At 37.3% G+C, this 19,329-nt stretch overlaps 2 protein-coding genes across 4 annotated transcripts; both read right to left on the bottom strand.

Moving 5' to 3' along the window:
* On the bottom strand, positions 3,051–6,786 carry LOC18784835 (auxin response factor 18). Of its 2 annotated transcripts, XM_020558694.1 has the most exons (4): positions 6,136–6,786; positions 4,609–5,784; positions 3,554–4,398; positions 3,051–3,430 (listed from the first exon to the last, which is right to left on the bottom strand). In XM_020558694.1, exons 2-4 carry the CDS (start codon positions 5,704–5,706, stop codon positions 3,391–3,393), a joined length of 1,983 nt encoding a protein of 660 aa, XP_020414283.1. In that variant the 5' UTR covers positions 5,707–5,784; positions 6,136–6,786; the 3' UTR covers positions 3,051–3,390. The 2 variants fall into 2 exon arrangements, with proteins under 2 accessions (XP_020414283.1, XP_020414284.1); XM_020558695.1 differs by lacking the exon at positions 6,136–6,786 and having other exon boundaries at positions 4,609–6,081.
* Positions 15,972–19,329, bottom strand: LOC18786779 (GATA transcription factor 8). 2 transcript variants are annotated; one of them, XM_020557069.1, is made up of 3 exons: positions 19,249–19,329; positions 17,765–18,022; positions 15,972–17,199 (listed from the first exon to the last, which is right to left on the bottom strand). In XM_020557069.1, the coding sequence occupies exons 2-3, from the start codon at positions 18,002–18,004 to the stop codon at positions 16,384–16,386; spliced, it is 1,056 nt and encodes a 351-aa protein (XP_020412658.1). In that variant the 5' UTR covers positions 18,005–18,022; positions 19,249–19,329; the 3' UTR covers positions 15,972–16,383. The 2 variants fall into 2 exon arrangements, with proteins under 2 accessions (XP_020412658.1, XP_007218229.1); XM_007218167.2 differs by lacking the exon at positions 19,249–19,329 and adding an exon at positions 18,717–19,064.

Here is a 19,329-nt window from a genome sequence, read left to right as displayed (position 1 = left end):
TTCATGTCATGTGTAAGTGAACAATTTTTTTTCTTTATTAATTTGTTGTTGCAAAGACACAACCTTTTTTGTCAAATGAGGATCCAAATTCCACGCACAAAGAATGTGTGATGTTTCTGCATCTTTGCTGTCTTACCAAGTTGTTTGTCTGTTGGGTTGGTCCAGCTTGCTTGTGAGATTTGTAAATGTCAAACCAATCTTAATTTTATATTCATAATATAATAAGAATCTTTTTCCCTATGAACCATTCAAAGTAAGCATAGGGGTGGAATTACTTGGCTCACGAATCTCTGTCTGCTTGATGCTTTTTTTTTTTCCCTCTTTCTCAAAGACATATTTCTAGGAGTGCATTTAGAAATGGAAAACAGAAATGCTCATTTGACTGTCAAAGCTAGTTGATTTTTATGGTCTCAAAGCCTTACAAGTAAAAAAATTCAAATCCCAATGGATCTTAGGCCTAGGGGACCTTACCTTCCCACATTTGCGGCAGAATAGTGGACTAAAATGGTTGGGATTATCTAACTTGTCATTTTACAGTCATCAAGACCTCTAAAAGTTTATTAGGGTTCATTGTTCATCCACACATTCTGAGCCTTGTTAGCATAGACTGTCAATAGTTATATCTTTCACAGCATCGACCTTTTCAATGACTCAAAACCTGTATCAGTAGGTTTAATAGGATATATTATATGTAAAAAGGAGTCTGATGGGAGAAGAACTTAATGACAAAAAAAGAAGAGGAACTTGTATATTAATAATAAGAGCTTGTATCAGGTTTAATATATGATTCAATTTATTTCTCGGTAATTAAATTAGTCCAATATCCCAAAACCCCAACCCGAAATATCAGATTATATTACATTTGATATACAATACAATACAACATATATTTGGATAAATAACAATCATTTGATTATAAAGGCGCATTTCACAATAAATATAATGGACATTATGAGTGACTTATTCCCCATGTTATTCACATGAGAGGTACTTTTTCTACATATACTTTTGTCATGTAAAAAAGTTATCATATATGACGGAAGTAATTAATTAAGGATAGCAAACAGTGATATTTCCGTAATATACAAGTTCATCTCTTCAGTTTTAAAAAAAAAAAAGAAAGGTAAAATTAAGCTCCAATTCTCAATAGGTCATAAGAGAAGTGAAATATCAACAAATATCAACTCATATGGGTAAAATTAAGCCTTCACGGTTTTTGTTTCTGGGAACTCACGAGCAACATCCCAGTGAGTCACTTATCCTAGGATTGCTCTAGCCCCAACTCGCTTAACTTCGGAGTTTCTATGACTCCGAAGCCAGTGAGCTTCCAAAAGCCTCGTGCAAGATGAAGGCGGGCATGTACATATAAGGCACATCACCCCCTCTCCGTTAGTCGATATGGGATGTTACAATAAAATAATTACAGGTAGTTGTTTCCATATCATTTATGAAAGAAAATAAAGAAAAAAATAACAGAGACAAAGAGCAAGAAATTTGCATACTAGAATCTCGCTTTTACAAAGAATACATAAACCAGTTTCCGTGGAAAAATAACTTGAAATTGAATTAGAATATCCACAATTTAGTGGATACGGATTTAGCTAGGATTTACTACAAGAAAGTGAAACATCAAAACAAAGATCAAGAAAAGCAACTGTACAATAATGTCAATAAAGGAGACTTTCTCATTCTCTATCTTCTTACAATGTCATTGCCTGAATCTACAAGTACGGTTATGTACCAGAGAAGTTTATTTACTTTTATGGTATTTTCAAGATCCATTGGTCCTGAGGGCAAGCATGAAGCATCACAGTTATGATATCATGCATATATACTATGCTAACAATTTTGAAATAGTTTGGAAGCGTTAATGAAGATCAGTTTCATGCAAAATTTGGAAAGTTAAGCTCGGCCTAATAAGAACTATGTAGTAGGTACATGTAACCAACGTGTAGAAGACACCATGGAGACTCTTGAACATAAGATATGGTTCTTATGAACCAGCTGATCCGATAAGAACCCTCAGTTTCAAAAGGCATTTGAACCTCATTCCTGAGCACTGCTGAATTTGCATTGCAACTCTAACAGCGAGGCCTTAACACAAAACTTCGGTGTGTGCTTGCACAAGAATAGCACACGATCTCAAAGGGCTGGCCACTGGCAGCAAGAGTTGCAGCTTCAATAACATATTCAGCCTTTATTTTTCCTCTCACCTCACCACTAGAATTTCTTTCCATCAATCTATTGCCATTCTCCCTTGGAAAGCCAGAACAACCCCCATACTGAGAGGCAGAATTTCAAGTTGCAGGGTTCCATCCATAAGGGTATTCAGGTCCACCACTAATTTCTCTTTTATTTAGCCCTTCTAATTCCAACACAAAGAACCCCACTGTCTGGTATGAAAAACACAATGCAACTCCAGCCACAAGCTTATTCTCAATATTTAAATTTACTCCAATATCCCAAATTGATTAATTGAAATATTATATTATATTACATTTGATACAAACACATATATATTTTTTGGATAAAAAAACAATCATTTGATTATATAGCCGCGTTACTATTAAATATAATAGACTTTATGAGTGATTTCTTTCCCATGTTATTCAGATTAGATGTACTTTTTCAACATACTTTTGTCATGTAGAAAAGTTATCATAAGCGAAACGTGATTGGTTGGGATACCAAAATAGTGATCTCCCCATGATATACAAGTTTTTTCTCCTTCTTTCTTCAATTTTAAATAATAATAAAAAGGTAAAATTAAGCTTTAATTCTTAATAGGTCAGAAGAGAAGTGAAAAATGACATGTCAGAAAAAACAAGCTGTTGTTTTCTTCGCCAACACAAGGTGGTCTGAAATTTCAACCTATGTGGGGAGAAAAACACAATGAATTTGATGCCATTTCCTCACAATGAAATTTCAACTTGTTTCCCATGCCCTTCACATAAAATAATTACAGATTCATGGAGCATTTTGCAACCCAAGCTTTCAAATTTGTTTCCATATTATTTATGAAAGAAAATAAAGAAAAAAGAACAGAGACATAGAGCAAGAAATTTGCAGGCTGGAATCTGGCTTTTAGAAAGAATACATAACCAGGTCCCTAGAAAAATAACTTGAAATTGAATTAGGATAATCCACAATTTGGTGGAGAGGGATTTAACCCGGATTTACTACAAAAATTGAAACATCAAAAGAAAGATCAAGAAAAGCAACTGTACAATAATGTCAATAAAGGAGAGTTTCTCATTCTCTATCTTCCTACATTTTCATTGCCTGAATCTAAGAGTACCGTTATGTACCAGAGAAGTTTATTTACTTCTATGGTATCTTCAAGATCCATTGGTCCTGAAGCCAAGGCATGAAGCATCACAATTACGGACCTCAGCCCATATAAAGTCTTCTAGCTGTCTTCAAAAACTCACTGCCAAAGCAACCAAGAAAACACACAAAACATCATGAGTATTGCTCATACACATCTTGGAAAGCCGAGAAAGAGAAAAATAAGGCACAAGATTTCAAAAGCAATAAATATGCACAAAAGTACCTGAAGGGTTCATCTTCAGTGTGTTTAATAGCACCTTCTACATCCCGGTAGAGCACATTTCTCAGCATCTCAGAATTTTTCAAGCCAAACATGTCGGCCAACTTTCCATACAATTCCTTGTATGATCCAAGGACAGAGAGATCAAGGGTCCCCACATCCCCCGATTCAATGAACACTTTGCAATAACTTGTCTCCAAACTAACATTGCTTTTCTGATGATCTCTGTTCCAGGGAGACCCTTCATCAGATGAATTTTCCACTGAACCATTGCGATGTAATGCGGAGCCAGAGCCATCAGAACAATTTCCAGAGGAGCTCTTAGACATCTGTTGCTCTGTAAGAATTAGCTGACCAAACAAAAATATGTGAGGCGTCTTTATCTCACCATTGCCCTTCAAACTCTGGGAGGGAATTCCCTTTGTCAGACAAGAAGAAATATTCTCATTGCTTTCAGCCACGTGCATGAAGTTGCCCTCAGGGATTCCAGAAGGGGCAAAATGACCAAGTTTTTGAAAACCAACTGGAAACATACCCGAATGAAGTTTGTTGAAGAAGACATCCGATGAAGATAGTTCAAATTGAGCTTGCCTGGCTCCCTGTATGCCCGCTGATATTTTGTCTGATACACTACATAAGGGGTTGCTCGAATTTAGGAAGTTGCTACAAACTGAAGGCATTGGAAATTGGCTAAAAAGGGAATAGTCTGGGTTATGTTGAAGTCGCAGCTTCTTTCTTGGCGGAGAGAAGGGAGAAAGATGGATGGCTGGTATGCTTGATACCAATTCGACCAACCATGGGCTAACACGTTTCACATTTTGGAGCAGATCTGGCTCGTCCCATGAAACCTGAAATGATGATATTTTGTTTAATGATTTACAAGATGATAACTTCATATTTGTCTACTAACAGTTTTAGTAAAATTGATATCATGCATATATACTAGGCGAACAATTTTACAACAGTTTGGGAAGCATTAGTGAAGATAAGTTTTATGCAAAATTTGAAAAGTTAAGCTCTGTCTAATAAAAACTATGTAGAAGGTACGTGTAACCAACCTGTAGAAGGCGCCATGGAGACTCAGGCCAACGACTGGGATCTGCAACCCGAACATAAGATATGGTTCCCATGAACCAGCTTATCCGAGAAGAATCCTCAGTTTCAAAAGGCATTTTGAACCTCATTCCTGAGCACCATTGAATTTGCATTGCAGCTCTAACGGATGTGGCCTTAACACAAAACTCTGGTGTGCTTGCACGAGGATAGTACACAACCTCAAAGGGCTGGCCACTGGCAGCAAGAGTTGCAGCTTCAATAACATATTCAGCCCTGATTTTACCTCTCCATTCGCCACTAGAATTTCTTTCCATCAAGTGATTGCCATTCTCCCTTGGGAAGCCAGAATAACCCGGATAATGAGAGCCAGAATTTTCAGCTGCAGGGTTCCATCCAGAAGGGTATTCAGGTCCACCACCAATTCCTCTTTTAGCCCTTCTAATTCCAACACAAAGATCCCCACTTTCTGCTCTGAAAAACACAATAGAATCTCCAGCAACAAGCTTCTTCTGGTTCACAAAATTACTCCATCCTGTTGTCAAGAGGTGACGACGAGGAGTACCTCTATAAATATGCCTAAACTTCCAAATCTCACCGTGCACATCCTTTGCAAGAATGGTCTGAACAGGTGGCTCAGCGGAGTAATCCAAGCGTGGGAAGATAGTCTCTGCGCAGTAACGAGGCACGGAGAACCCTCCCCCGTTGTTAGCATCAGATTGGGTCAATGTCTTGGCAAATGATGTGGGTTTTTCAGGATTCTCAACTGTTCCATTGTTTTCCACAAACTCATCCTCAAGATCAAAAGCATTCTCTCTTATTGGTATCAGCCTCATTTTTGCATAAACCTCATCCGTTTCATGATCTGCCATATATGTAATAGCAGATATCCTGGAAAGAATGAGTGGAGGAATTCTACAATTCCCAAAATCTACTTTCCCATGGGCACACTCAGCATGTCCCTGAGGGAAGTAGAAGACTTTAGAGTTGATGTGTGGCATTTGAACCATGCCACCAGCGCAGGCATGCCAGAATTTAGAATCCAACCAATTCTTTGAGTTGTTGTTCATGGGATCTCTTACAGAATCCATTACTGTAATCATAATGTCAAACAAACTATTGAACCTTTACAGCATAAAAATTCCTTGTATGGCTTATTGCTTGCCTCAGTGAAAATGCAGCTGTTAATACGTGAGAATTACAAAAACAAAAGGAAAAAAAACTTCAAGTTAGATATGTTATTATTGGTAAGGGAAGAAAAGCCATAATTTCTTAAAAGAAAAAAAAACTCAAAACAGAATTTAAATTTGTTTAAAAATAGCAGAAAAGAAACTGACAACTGGAGAAGGAAAGTATCAAAGTATCAAACACAAGCTAATGGTCAATGAAAAATCCAGGAACTTTTCAAGTTCAATTGCTGGGATTTATGAGAACACACAGAAAAGCCAAGAAATTTGGAAACAACAAGAACCAACTAACAGAACAGAAACATGAGATTTAAGCAAGACAAGTTAACAAGAATCAATGATTACCTCTCTTTCAGAAGAAGCAGAAATATGACAGATGAAAGTCCACCAGGATTTGGAATTCCTCTGAAATATGAAGTCCAAAAAATCTAGAGAGTTGGTGTGTGCTGTGACTTTGTGGATGTGAACTGTAAAGGGTCGGCTTCTCTGTCTGTGTGAAAAGCTCAAGTGGGTTCTCTCAGAGACGCATAGAAACAACAAGTGAAGGCAGAAGAAGAAGAAGGGTGTTGCTGAGGCTGAAGCTTCGTTGCCGACCAGAGCAGACTGTGTTAGGAGTGTGTGTGAGAGAGAGATTTAGACGACAAGAGACACATACCAAAAGGCAAAAGCCTCCCCCTTTTTTATATTATTCTTATTTTATTTTATTATTATCGCGGGTCCAGAGATTTACGTGCTATTTTCGATAGTTTCGGATCGCAAAAGTCCAAGTGGCTTTGCCAAATTTTCAGGTGAATTCCCTTTCTCATCTCTATCTCTCTCTCTCTCTTCTTTTTCTGTTCTTTTTTCACAATTTCTGTTTAAATATTGATAACATTTTATTTGTTTTGCTTGTGTCTATTTATTTTCTATGTATTTTTGATGAAACATGTGCAAACAAAGTCAATGTTACTTGGAAGGCACAAGGCTCATGGAACAAAGTAACCTAATTAAGTGGCATTAAACATTCCAATAAATTTAAGCTCATGCTCCATTAAAGAAGCTCATTAGTAGTAGTGAACACTTCCTACAAATTTCAAGGCCATTTATTTTAGTGTCTCGCACTTTGGAAGCCATGAAAACTCATATCTCAAGTCAAAAGTCAGAGAAACTCAATAAATCCACCAGATTTCAACTTGTGTAAATCAGGCCCCAACCCAAAAGGGTAGTAAATAACACAATGTATTTGTGTTTGTGCTCTCTAAAAACCACATTCTTTTTAAAACCTTTTACCTCTTCCTTTTTCTTTTGTCACAAACTTTGTGTCTTGATCAAACGTTATTATGCTCATTGAAGAATTTAGTAAAGTTTGTCACGCCTTCATGTTACATTCTCTTACTCGATTTCAGGAATATAGGAAGCTTAACGCTTGTAAATTAAATTAACGAAATTTACAAAAGTCAACTCGTGTTTTTCACACACAACACATCGGCAAGTTTGACTAAAGCGTAAACCCCTCCACATAACAAATAACAATAATTAATTCTCTCAAATTTTCCAACTAATAATGTGGGAAATTTTTGAGTTCTATAGCATTATTCAATAAAATATAGAACAACAAACTCGTAATAAAAACAGGTTTATTAAAAAAATTATCCAATTAATTGAATATATGAAATCATAAAATATAACTAATTAAAATGGGATTGGAAAAATGAAAAAATAAAATAAATTTGAGTATGCTAATAAATCGCAAAATTGTTACAAGACGGCGACATTCATGCAACTGCTGAAATCAAGGCAGTGGTTTTAACCAAAGTACGTGGACTCCTATGGTCAAGTTTTTACTGTCTGAGGCCCTAACTCTTCGGGGCTAACCAAGGTTAAGTTCGAGTTTAGTGACTTAAGTTAACTTAATCCAGGTTAAGTTTGAGTTGTAGTACAATATAAACCCTGGTCAATAGGCCACAGTCAACCCCCAACGTGTGACGTGTCCATATCTCTTCACTGGTTGTTTGTTGTGTCCCAGATTTGTTGCTCCTGGACATGATCTTGTCGTGCTATTTCTAAGGCTAAGAACAGGACAAGATCATCTCAACTACCAGGTTTTTGAATCTCTCTTTTCACATTATCTTTTTCATTTAGTTTTTTTTTTATCACCTAACCAATAAAGAAAAAAAAAGTTGTCATGCCCTAAATATATAAAGTAGATAGAGTCTAACATGTTACATTTTAGGTTGTAATAAAATTCAAAGTTGTTATACATTCGTGTAATTTTATGTGGTCTAAATTTTACCAGAATATCGGATGGAATTCCTACTCATACGTACCAAGACTATTTAATTTTCTAACTAATTGATTACATGTTATGTTGTAATGAAATTTAAAATTGTTATAAATTCGTGATTTTATGTGGTCTTAATTTTATGAGAGTATCGGATGGAATTTCCCCTCATACACACCACGACCGTTCAATTTTATATATAACTAATCGATTTTTACGTAAGAGATTAAGGCAAGAATTAGTGTGATTTTTGGATTAAAGAATGAACTCGATAATGGAGGCACCAAAAGCGACGTCTAATACATTAGGACAAATTAATATGACAAAAAGATGGGATATAAAGAAAAGCCAAATCACTCGGCTAATGACTTCGGTCGGTCTAATAAGGGATAGTTAGTTTTCTCAAATATGAAAATGCAAAAGCGTTTAGGGTTTCAATCATGTGACATGCACGTGGTTCATTTCTATATATATCTCTCTCTCTGTGAAATTAAAATCAATTTTGCCTCCATCCAACTTGATAGAATTATAAACCCTAGCAAACATTCTAGAGAACCAAAACTGTTAAAAGAAGACGTACGTAGAAACCAGACATATGTGCTGCAAATGGACATGGAGGGAGGGATCAGACCTAACCAGTTGGAGGAGATGCAGACACCTGACAGCAACACAAATTTTGTCTAAAAATCTCATCAAAACCCTGAACATATCTTCTTCCTCACCAAACTTTTACGACTTGACCCCAACAATTTATTATGTTTAATTAATGTGGCCTCTCGTCAATGTGGTTGGGCATTTTTCTTAGTCTCCGCCATAACCACAAACACCACAAGTGCCTCCTGACCAACCCTATGCACCATTCAAAGGGTCTGTAAATGAGTGTTGTCTTGTCACTTGGGGTTCATTGTCCTTCTCGTATGGACCTTTGATAAGGACTTTTGCCACAAAATTATTTAGAATGGTGTGAGGATTGAGGGAATTGTCTAGAACTTGGAACCAGTTTGTGAAGTTGAATTGTGATTATTAATTTCTTCTCTTTCAAGCAACAATAATGGAGATCGCATTGCTATTTTTGAGTACTCAAAAGTCAAAATGCACTACTTCTTCTAGAATGGAATGGGAAACAATTTTCACATTTCCTCCATTTACACGTGTGATTGAACTAATAGTTAGACGGATACTTTTAACTTTGAAAATAAGGAACACGTAGAATTTCTAAAATGTACATTTGATTAGGTGTTGTGAATATACTTTTGACATTATTTTTCATGTGACTCGATATTGAAGTCCATATAAGTGAGTTTTTTTTTACCTGGTTAATTATTAGTAAGCACGTTTTAAATAAAAACAATATTATGATAACTCTAAGAGAATATTAACAATTGCAAAGGATCATGTCCTAAGTTCGATTTTCCTATTCCAATATCGTTTGTATAGAAACAATGTTGAAATTTATGTCCATAAAAGAATAAAAATAAAAAAGCGAATGAATCTATATATATAAAGCAAACAGTAGAGAATGATAAATATTCAAAATATCAAGTAATATATCTTATTTTTATGGAACACAATTACTCATTATTTTTTTAATTTTTAAAATAAAATTAAAACGTTGGCGTATCAAAATAAAGAAAAGAAGTTAAATGTTAATTTTGATTTTACCGTTCGATTGAATCGGCATCGAGTAAAAGAGGGAACACCGACAAGTGACAAAGCTGAGTCACAACTCAAAGCAATAGAAGCAGTCGCTACCATTCACCGGATCTACTAACGTAATGTTTTCATTTTCAACGACATTTGTAAACGAGCGGGTGCACTTCCTCCACATGGCTGCATCGAACTTTAGATAGTTTCCCGATGGGCCCCATGTCCTGTTGTAAATCTCGTCAGTGAGATAGATGGGGATGGGATAATGGAAACATGACGCGTCTAGGTGACTGGGTCCCACGTCCGAATCTGTGTCGTTTCTTCTGTTGGCCCTACAACAGTAAAATTTGTGAAAAACTCAGCCCCCGTACGTAACTCTAGACTAAAAAAACAAAAAGAAAGCTCAGGCCAATTTTGGAGGGTAGAGAAAAAGAAAATTTTGATTGCTATTGGAATAAACCTATTTTATTATGCTCTTTTAGTTAATACGGTAATTAGCATCTCGTAAATCGCTATATGATATTTGAATGAGTCAAAATTGACATACACTACCCATCAATTATTCGCTTACTATGACATTTTTCTCCACTTCATTGGAAGAAATTTCAAATTCTAAGCGCGTTGTAGAAGTGATTATAATATATTGTGAAATGTCGCTTAAAGATCATAATCCGGTGATGTCAGACTTGTCATTTCCATTAAACACGAGTCTTATTGGAGTAGGTCGGGTCATGGTAACCTTCATTTTCTCTCCATTTTAATGATAAATGCAATTTCCTATAGGTAGACTAGACAGATTGGTGTGAACCAGTCAAGTTGATATTACAAAGTGTTTATTATATTTCGATGGCTTTGAGGTAGCAAGTTCAGGGTTTTTAATCAAGCTCTTAGCGTGGGTGAGGAGCTACAATAATTGCATTAAAAACGCATTAAGGGGTTTGCAAAGCAAAGCAAAACAAATCAAAGCAATAAATTTTCTGGTCCCCAAGTTGCTGAGAGCAATATAGTCGTCGTCAAAACATGCAATGCCATTTGCATGAACATATATATACTGTACACATTAACATCAAAGACATTGAATGCTTACACATGGCGACCACATGACATACGCAGTGGCTGCTCTCTCTCTCTCTCTCTCACATGCCGCTCTGCCAGCCATGGCCGCTGCTCTCGGTTCCACACTCAATTAAGCCTTAATTAATTAGTCAACTTAGCCGCTAAGTTTTATTTATTATTTTTATTAATATTTATGACTGACAAAGATCAATTCAATCGAGCCATTGACTCTCTAAATTAAAATGGCTGATTTATGATCCCAAGTTTACAATGTTTGTTGCTTGCTTTCAGTTTCGCACTTGTTCTTTGTACTAATGTTTATTTTATAAAACAATCTTATGACCAAAAAAGAAGTTGTCACACGTGAGGTTGGGGACAATTTTATCAAATTTGACTGCCTGCCGGCCATAATTTGTGAGTCAGCATAAAAGTTTACCATATGCACCTTGTGAAATTGTAACAATTTGGCTCCACCTTAAGTCGGTTACGAGAAAATATGTCAAGTGACAATATGTCATGTGTGCAACTCAACTTTTTTTGTTTACCTTGAATAAAGTAACATCGCTTTCCTGCCCATGTGCGACCCACTCACCGACAACTAAAGTTCATAACCGGCTTGTAAACCTCATGAGTTATAACTTGACAGGATTAATTCAACAATCAACATCCATCTACTTTCTCATGGTGCACACACAATGATTCATTACAAGTTTTTTCAATTGGAAAAAAAAGAAAAAGATATGGGCCTAAAGAAGATTAATGACGATTCAATTGGGACATCTCCAATAAAGGGCTTTTATCTTCAACAATATGGCTGGAAAAGGTGTAGCCCAATCTCAAAACAACACCACCAACGAGTCATTCTATAGTGAGGACGTTATCTAAGGCCCTTAGATGAGGTCCTATTTCTTAACAGTTGGATCAAACTGACTAATTTGATATAACAGCTAACCAATTTGATCCAACGGTTAAGAAATATGACTTCATCTAAGAGCTTTAGATAAGGCATTTACTAAAGAATTCTAACAACATGAACACCACTGAACCCAAGTGTCGAGTTTTCAAGTTTGATAGGCATTTCAATGACAGAGGGGCATTGTAACATCTGAATCCGAAATCTTCCATTTTTCAAAAGGCACGACACCAAAAAAAATAAGGCCAGAGAAAATTGTTGGGTTTGCTGCAGGATTTGAAATTCCAGTGTGGGTTTTATTTCAGGCCTTGGGCACCAGCTAAATGTTTGGGCTTTGAAAAATATCCTTTACGAAAGAAAAGCAAAATTAAGGGGGCCTAACTTCACCATAACTTGATACTTTAAATATCAATACAACAAAGTATTACTATTAGTTAAAGAAATTACTCACCACCACACAGAGCACAATTTAAATTTTCACCCTAGGCTTTTCAGGAGTGAGTGTATATCCTTAATGTGATTCTTTAAGTGCAATTATATATTTGTTGTTGGAATTTACTTGTTTCCTCTCTATTCTCAATATTGCAAGTGATCTAGAGAAGAAATGTTGTTGTTTTTCTGCTAGTGTGTGTGTGGGGTGTGGACCGTGGTGCGTGTGTGTGTATTCAACTTCCTTAAATGCATAAACAACCAACCATTTTCATTGTAGTATTCTTCTATTTCCTTCTTCTACTTAAAATTCATTCTTAATCAACTTAGAAGACTGATAACACCCAGAAAAGAAGGGATAGAAAATTGAGATGTATAATATTAATACTTATGCATATATTACACTATGTAGTATATTCCGAGACTAATATGGTTTCCTCATTTACTCTCCTTCCCTTCGGTTAGGAAATCTGTGTATTATGTGGTTAATATGATTTCGGAGACAAAAACACATATTGGCTCCGTCTATGTTTTCAAGTTAACAAAATCTCTCCCATTTGATTCTTCAGCCTTAGTCAGATTCTCATTAGTTTCTTAAGACATGGGGCATTCAGTAATACCTTCTTGTTCTTGATCTTCTGGTTCAACCAAATCTCCACAATTCTTCAGAGAAATCATCATGTCAGTACAACTAAAAACTTCCATAGAATACAGTGGACCTTTGAGTAGTATACTCTTTATAGAAATACTTGTTAGATCCACAAATAATATACCGTTATTGTAATAAGTCTCATGGTTGAAAAATATACCATGCTTCCATTCGCCACACTTAGAAAGTCTAAGCCTCCCAAGAGAAAGAGGAAGAGGAAGAGGAAGAAGATATTGTTCCATATATATATTTTGTAATTTAGCACCCATTCTTTGTTATCATAATTATTTTTCAATCCTCATATCTTCATATATTTATATTCACCCGTTTTAGGTTTGTTCCTGTGATGGAAAGGTAAAGTTCTCCCTGCCTTGAAAACCATTGACTGGTCAACAAGTCAGCTTTCTTTAGTGTGTGAGCGTGCCACTGATAGCAATGAAAACCCTAGCAAACTTTCTTTGAAACAGATAACTTGCGCCCCAAGTTACTGATTTCTAAACAAGCGATTGTGAATTTGGGTGAGGAATATCTCCCAAGTAAGTTCTTTTCCTGCCTCAGACTGGTGAGGACTTCACAATTTATCTCAGTACAAGATTGGTAGTTCTAATCAGAATAAATGATAATAAAGTGGACTATTTTTAGGCAGAATTGCCCTTTACAAAACTAGAAATGGGAGAATCAACTCTAGAAAGACAAAAAGAAAGCTGGGATTCCATTTCTGCCTAGATAGACTCTGATCCAAGCTGGACTGGGTATGTCTGTGCTGGACTGAACTGTCAACAACTTCGACTGCTTAGCTTCAGCTGTAAATCAATACCAAAGTTTAATTTCGGCAGAGCTTTAGTTTATTTCAAGCCTTGGGAGACTTTTGAACGGGCAGAACTGCGACCTCTTCAATCTGAAGGGGCAGAAGTGGCTGAATTTGAGGATTTACAGAGCTGGAACTGCATTGTAGTACATGTTCTGCTTGATCAGGGCTCTCCATAAATAATAATAATAAACGTTACACATCACATGTAACAATCAAAGTAAGGTTCTGAGACTATTCTTTTTTTTTTCCCCCTTCTTTTTTTCCCAGTGCAAATCTACAATACATTTGAACTTAAGTATAAGCATTGGGCCTATCCTATAAGCTTGGTGGCAGTCCAACTCAACAGTGACCAGTTTGGACTTTGTGCAGAGGATTTTTGGTTCAGCCTTTGGGTCACCATAGTCAAATTTGGGGCCAACCCCATATTTGCACATTAAATCATGTCCCCCAAATGTGGCATTGTTTAAGTCATCATTGAAAACTGAAAAACCAGTAGCATTGTTTTGCAATTAGGTTTAACTACCCAACATTATTTAAACCAAACTTATTAGGTTGCCCAGACTTTTCATTCTCATGTCTCACACAAATGGTTAATTTTTTCTTTTTGATGGGTTTTTATTATTATTTTTTAATGTCATTGCAATGTCCTATCAAAACTTCCCAACGAAGCATTACTTAGAACATGCATTTGAGATGATATCATATCATATGATTAGCAGTCCAGTCAGCTTGAAAAAATGAAAGTAATTATCTGAAATGATTGATGGTAATCCTGTTTGGTTTATGCGCATAATCAATACTATCATTGTTGGTAATAAAGTTGATCTTTTTCTTTCATTTGGTTTGCGTTTGGTCAGATTGAGACGTCTTGCCAAAGTCCTTGACATACAACCTTAGCTACATTAATCAAGATTTCTACCCCAAAAACCCAAGTCCAAAGGGTATAATTTGGGTAAATTTTTACGTGTAACTCAATGTCTCTTCACATGATATTACTAATTCATCCAAATCATAATACGCAATGAATAACGAGTTTATATTTTGAAATTTGGTATTAACATATATACATGTGTTATAACATAAGTGAATTAGTAAGTCAAATTTCTCGTATCTTTCGCATTGTCAATTATGTCCTTAATTCCGACCCAAGTTGGGTCACTTCAACTTTCAAGTTCAACTTTAACCTGCCAACCCTAACTGTGTAGCAATGACTTTGGCCAGTAACTAATGATAATAATACTTAATTACTAAAGTAATGTCCTCCTAACTTTGATTTCAATGCCATCTTAATGAGTTCGTTTCGTCAGATGTGGCATGTGAAACTCTTAACCATAATTGAAAGACGACCTTCTCTTTCTTTGTATATATATAATGACTTTTCACTGGCTTTGTTCCATCAACATCTTCATCTGAATCATTTCTCTTTTTATATTAAAAATAAAATAAAATAAAAAGAGCCCTTCTTCTTGTTTTGATCATGAGGGGTTCATTAGCCTTTAAGCAACGGTGTTGCAGAGAACATAAAAGCATTATTTATTAGCGCATTCTTAGCACCACACAGGCAAAATTGGCAAAGCATGCCACCTTTAAAAACTTAGTTAATCAGTTAAGGAAAAACATTACGCAATTGCCCAACTGAGCAAATCAGAATCAGATCCATGCACCAATAAAAATATATCTATGGATTGTGAATCTTCCAACCTCTTACTATTTCAAACTTAATTAATTTCAAAGATTAATCAAAGGAGATACTCTTTTTTTCTGACGGATCACAGTTTGACACATATGCAAAAATAATTTATCAAAAATATAAAAAGAAAAACTTCTGTCACACTGCTATTAGCAGGAACGGATGAGCGTCCTTTTTTTTTGGGGGGGGGTGTAAAAAACGTAGGAGCCCCTACTTATATGGTAAGGATGGAATAAATAATATGTGTGAATATTAGGAAATTGACCCATGACCATATGTCATACTTCATTTCATGAACTTGGAAAAAATGTGATAGGGTTTAAGGGATTATAGGTTCAAATCCATCATATGCCAAACAGAGCCCTAGCTAGTAGGCCCATTTGCGTTATTGTGTCAGTATCCAAACAGAACCATGTGCCTTTTCTTAAATAATTGTAAGGAAGTCTTGCGGATTTGACATATTTTGTTCTCAACTTCTCATCAAATTGTTGATGAGGGATGATTGATGACCCTCTTGCAAACTCGAAATGTGCACAAAATTGATGACTAAAAGCACCACCAATTGATAATATTTGTATACAAAGCTGAATGATGCAGCAACCAACCGTCATCATTTGATTATGCTTTCCTGCTTCTTCAAGCAAAACTTCTGGGTCATTTTGGTTGGTTCAGTAGGGCAATAAAAGGGCAAAACCCAAAAACCCGAAAATAATAGCGAAAGAAAGAAACCATAAGAAATCTCAAATTCCAGTACTCATTTCAGAATTTTGCTACTACAAATGAACTGCAAAAAGAATTCCCTTGCAAAGGAAGATAAAAGGAAAATGAATGCTGAAGGAGACAACACAGACTCAACTTCTAAAAACCTTAAAGAACTACTAGCCATCATCATCACTACATCTAAAGTCTACCATTAAACTTGCATCTCTCTACCCCCCCCTTTTTTTTCAGGTCTCTCCTCTACTAGCTAAATATATGGTCATCTAATTTGCTCCTATTTTCCCCCCCATTCCATCCCTGTACAAAAAACCAATGAACAAAGAAATGAAATGACACTAAGACAAATAACATAACAGAGGAAGAGAGAAGGAAACTGTGTATCCAACTAGGAATATTATCCTCTACATGCTCCCTCACATCACATGTAATCCATGGAGATGCTGCTGTTAGTATTCGGAATGAGTTCGGGAGTTTCGTTCATAGCTGTTGCAGTCTCTCCAAAAACAACCAACTCGCCACCCTTGGTTCTCATCTCAAGAACCTTCTTATGGGAATTGGAGTGCAAGGATGGAACAAAAGTAGGACTGGCAGCAGGCCGGTACTCAGGAAAGAGCCGGCCTGACTTGTAGCGGACGCCGCAGGCATTGCATAGGGTTTTTGGTCCCATTGGGCCTGCCCTCCACTGGGGTGTCTTAGTAATCTCACAATGCAAGCATTTTCTCACTGCTGCCTGTGTAGGACCGGAATTTTGATTCCCCTCGAAGGGAGCCAGGGGAAGCGACACCTTGAGCTTCTTCTTCTTCTTCTGCTCCCCAGAAGCTTGTTTTGGTATCTTGATCACAGGACGAGACTCTGCAAAATTCTCAGAATCAGAAGGGATCTTTGGGGCAAGGAATGGCTCAGCCTGGGGACCCTCTGCCTCAGTAACAGAGGAAGCAGGGGAAATGAGTTGAATTGCGGAGCGGGGGTTGAAGGTGGCCGGGCGTGGACGCTTGCTGCGAGCACGTCCACGCTTACCAGGAGCAGCGACCGGTCCAGGACTTTGAGGCACATTCTTGTCACCTGAGCAAGAGCTACTGCTATCAAGCACAGAAATTGGGCTGGAGGTCTGGAACTGGCGGTGGGATGTGTCCTTGTTGATGAAGGAGTCTGGTTTGTTGATGGTGAGGCTTCCACCAGAGAAGGAATCCTCAACAAAGTTCGACAGCCATTCCAATTGAACTATGTCTTCAATCTGTCACAACAAAGAAATGAAATTCAGGCCAATTAAGTTCCCAGTTCAAGAAGAAGATGAAAAGAAAAGGAAAAAAAACCCAACAGAGAAGCATGTACATGAAGAATATTGACCATAATACCCGCTCTTTGGAATTTGAGTGTACTCATCACGTGACATGTCACATGTCACGCCCATTTCAATTTTTCACCGCGCAAATATGAAATGAAACTATTCAAACTGTAACCCCCCCCCACCGACATACTACGACGTCGTTACGTGGTCAAATGACTAAAATACCCTAAATCCTTTTTTACCACATCCAATCATTCACGAACAACACTATCCTCTCAACACCACCCACCCACCACATGCTGCACCAGAGGACCATGCCCACCTTTACGCGGGCTTGCCAGCCTGGCACGTCAATTCTACGAAAATCATGTAAATAAAAAATAAAAACTGTCCTAATTTCAACTTATGACGTCATCGTCACATTCATTTCACGCAAATCCCGTGAAACCGACACTGCTAAATGCCACGGAAGCACCGAGAGAGATAGCGAGAGGGAGGGAGTGTGACTCACCGGAACGGAGAGCTCGGCAGAGAGGTCGGAGGCGGAGTTGCCGGCTGAGAAAACGGCGTCGTTGGGAGCCGGGAGCGAGCCGGACTGGTTGGGCCAGAGGGAGTTGTTAAACGCAGCGTTGCAGTCAGGGGCGGGGCCCAGTCCGGACTCGACGTCGTCGTTTGGGAAGTCGAGGAGGTCGTCAATGGTGTCAAAGAAGCTCCCGCAGTCTATCTCGTCGATGAAGTTCGGTCCGATCATTGTCTCTGAAAAATTGTCCTGAGATAATACAAAATAAGAACGAAAAGCCAAAAATCAGCGACAAAATCACTTTGTAGAATTTGAATTTGAAGTTGTATTTTTTATAGGCAATGTGGCGCATAAAGCGCGTGGCGCATTTTAGCAGCGATACGCAATTAAACGCAAAGGTTCTTCCGGTTCCACTTTACTTATTTCACACTGATGACTTAAATTTCTGGAAGAAAAAAATGACGAAAATTAAAAAGAGGCGAAAATCAAGGTGAATTGGGAGCTTTCAGTAAAGTGACACCAACACATGGCGTAGGGTAGCACCAGCTGGTACCGACTCAAACTCCGAATTTTGCTTTTTGTTGTTTTTCTTTTCTTGAAAACCAAGATAAGGAATTTTTGGCTGAAAAAAGGAAATAAAAAGAGAGAGAAATTTGAACAAGAGGAAGCAGAGGCAGAGAGCAAAAACCAGTTCAAAATGCGTTCAATTTCTCAAGTGAATGCGAACGAAACACGAATAAAATTCTTCTTCTTTTTTTTTTACTCGAAAATGAGTGAAAGGAGGAGAAAATATTAAGGAGTGTTTTCCGTCATTTTCTGAGCAACCAAACAGCGAATTCAAAAGAGGGGTGTGAAAATAAGGAAAATGGAGCGCATCCATTGCCGACGCTACTGAAACTGTGAAAGTTGTGGAGAGAGAGAGTGGAGAAATGCAGGGCCAAACCTGTTGAGTTTTGGTTTTGAACTCAAATTCACTCCCGCCTAAACAAAAACTCAAGAGGAAACGAAACCAAAGCAGCAGAGACCAAAATCCAAACGAAGCCCTAAACTACCAAAACCCTATTCCTGGTTGAATATAAGGAATGGAGAAAGAAGAGAGAGAGAGAGAATGGGTTTTGAATGAAGAAGTGAATTGAGTTTTGAAAGGAGAGAGAGAGAGAAGGAAAGGGCTAAAAAGGAAGAAGAAAGAGAGTGATGTTGTGTAAAATGGTAGGTGAGCCTCCTCCTTCATTGCTAGCTGTCTTTTACTATCGTCATCTTCAAGCCTCCCCACGGGCCCCACACCTTCCTCTCCTCTCCTCTCCCCTCCCACCGCTCTCTCACACCTTTTTTGCCCTTTTCCATTTTTAAATTTTTCACCGCGAAAATGCAAGAAAATAAAAATAAATACAAAACAGAGCAAAACAAAGCAAATCAAATGCCCAAAAAATGCAATAAAAAAAATAAAAAAAATGGAGGTGGGGTTTCGGTATTACTTTTTCGCTTTCAGCTTCTCGGGCTCTCTGCTTTTCGCTTGCTTGCTTTCTGTTTCTCTGAGCGACTGAGACAAGAGATTA

The sequence above is a fragment of the Prunus persica genome, chromosome G2 (assembly GCF_000346465.2).
Source record: "Prunus persica cultivar Lovell chromosome G2, Prunus_persica_NCBIv2, whole genome shotgun sequence".
Taxonomy (NCBI): domain Eukaryota; kingdom Viridiplantae; phylum Streptophyta; class Magnoliopsida; order Rosales; family Rosaceae; genus Prunus; species Prunus persica.
The sequence above is the reverse complement of the archived record's forward strand: the minus strand, read 5'-3'. Positions and strand labels throughout refer to the sequence as shown.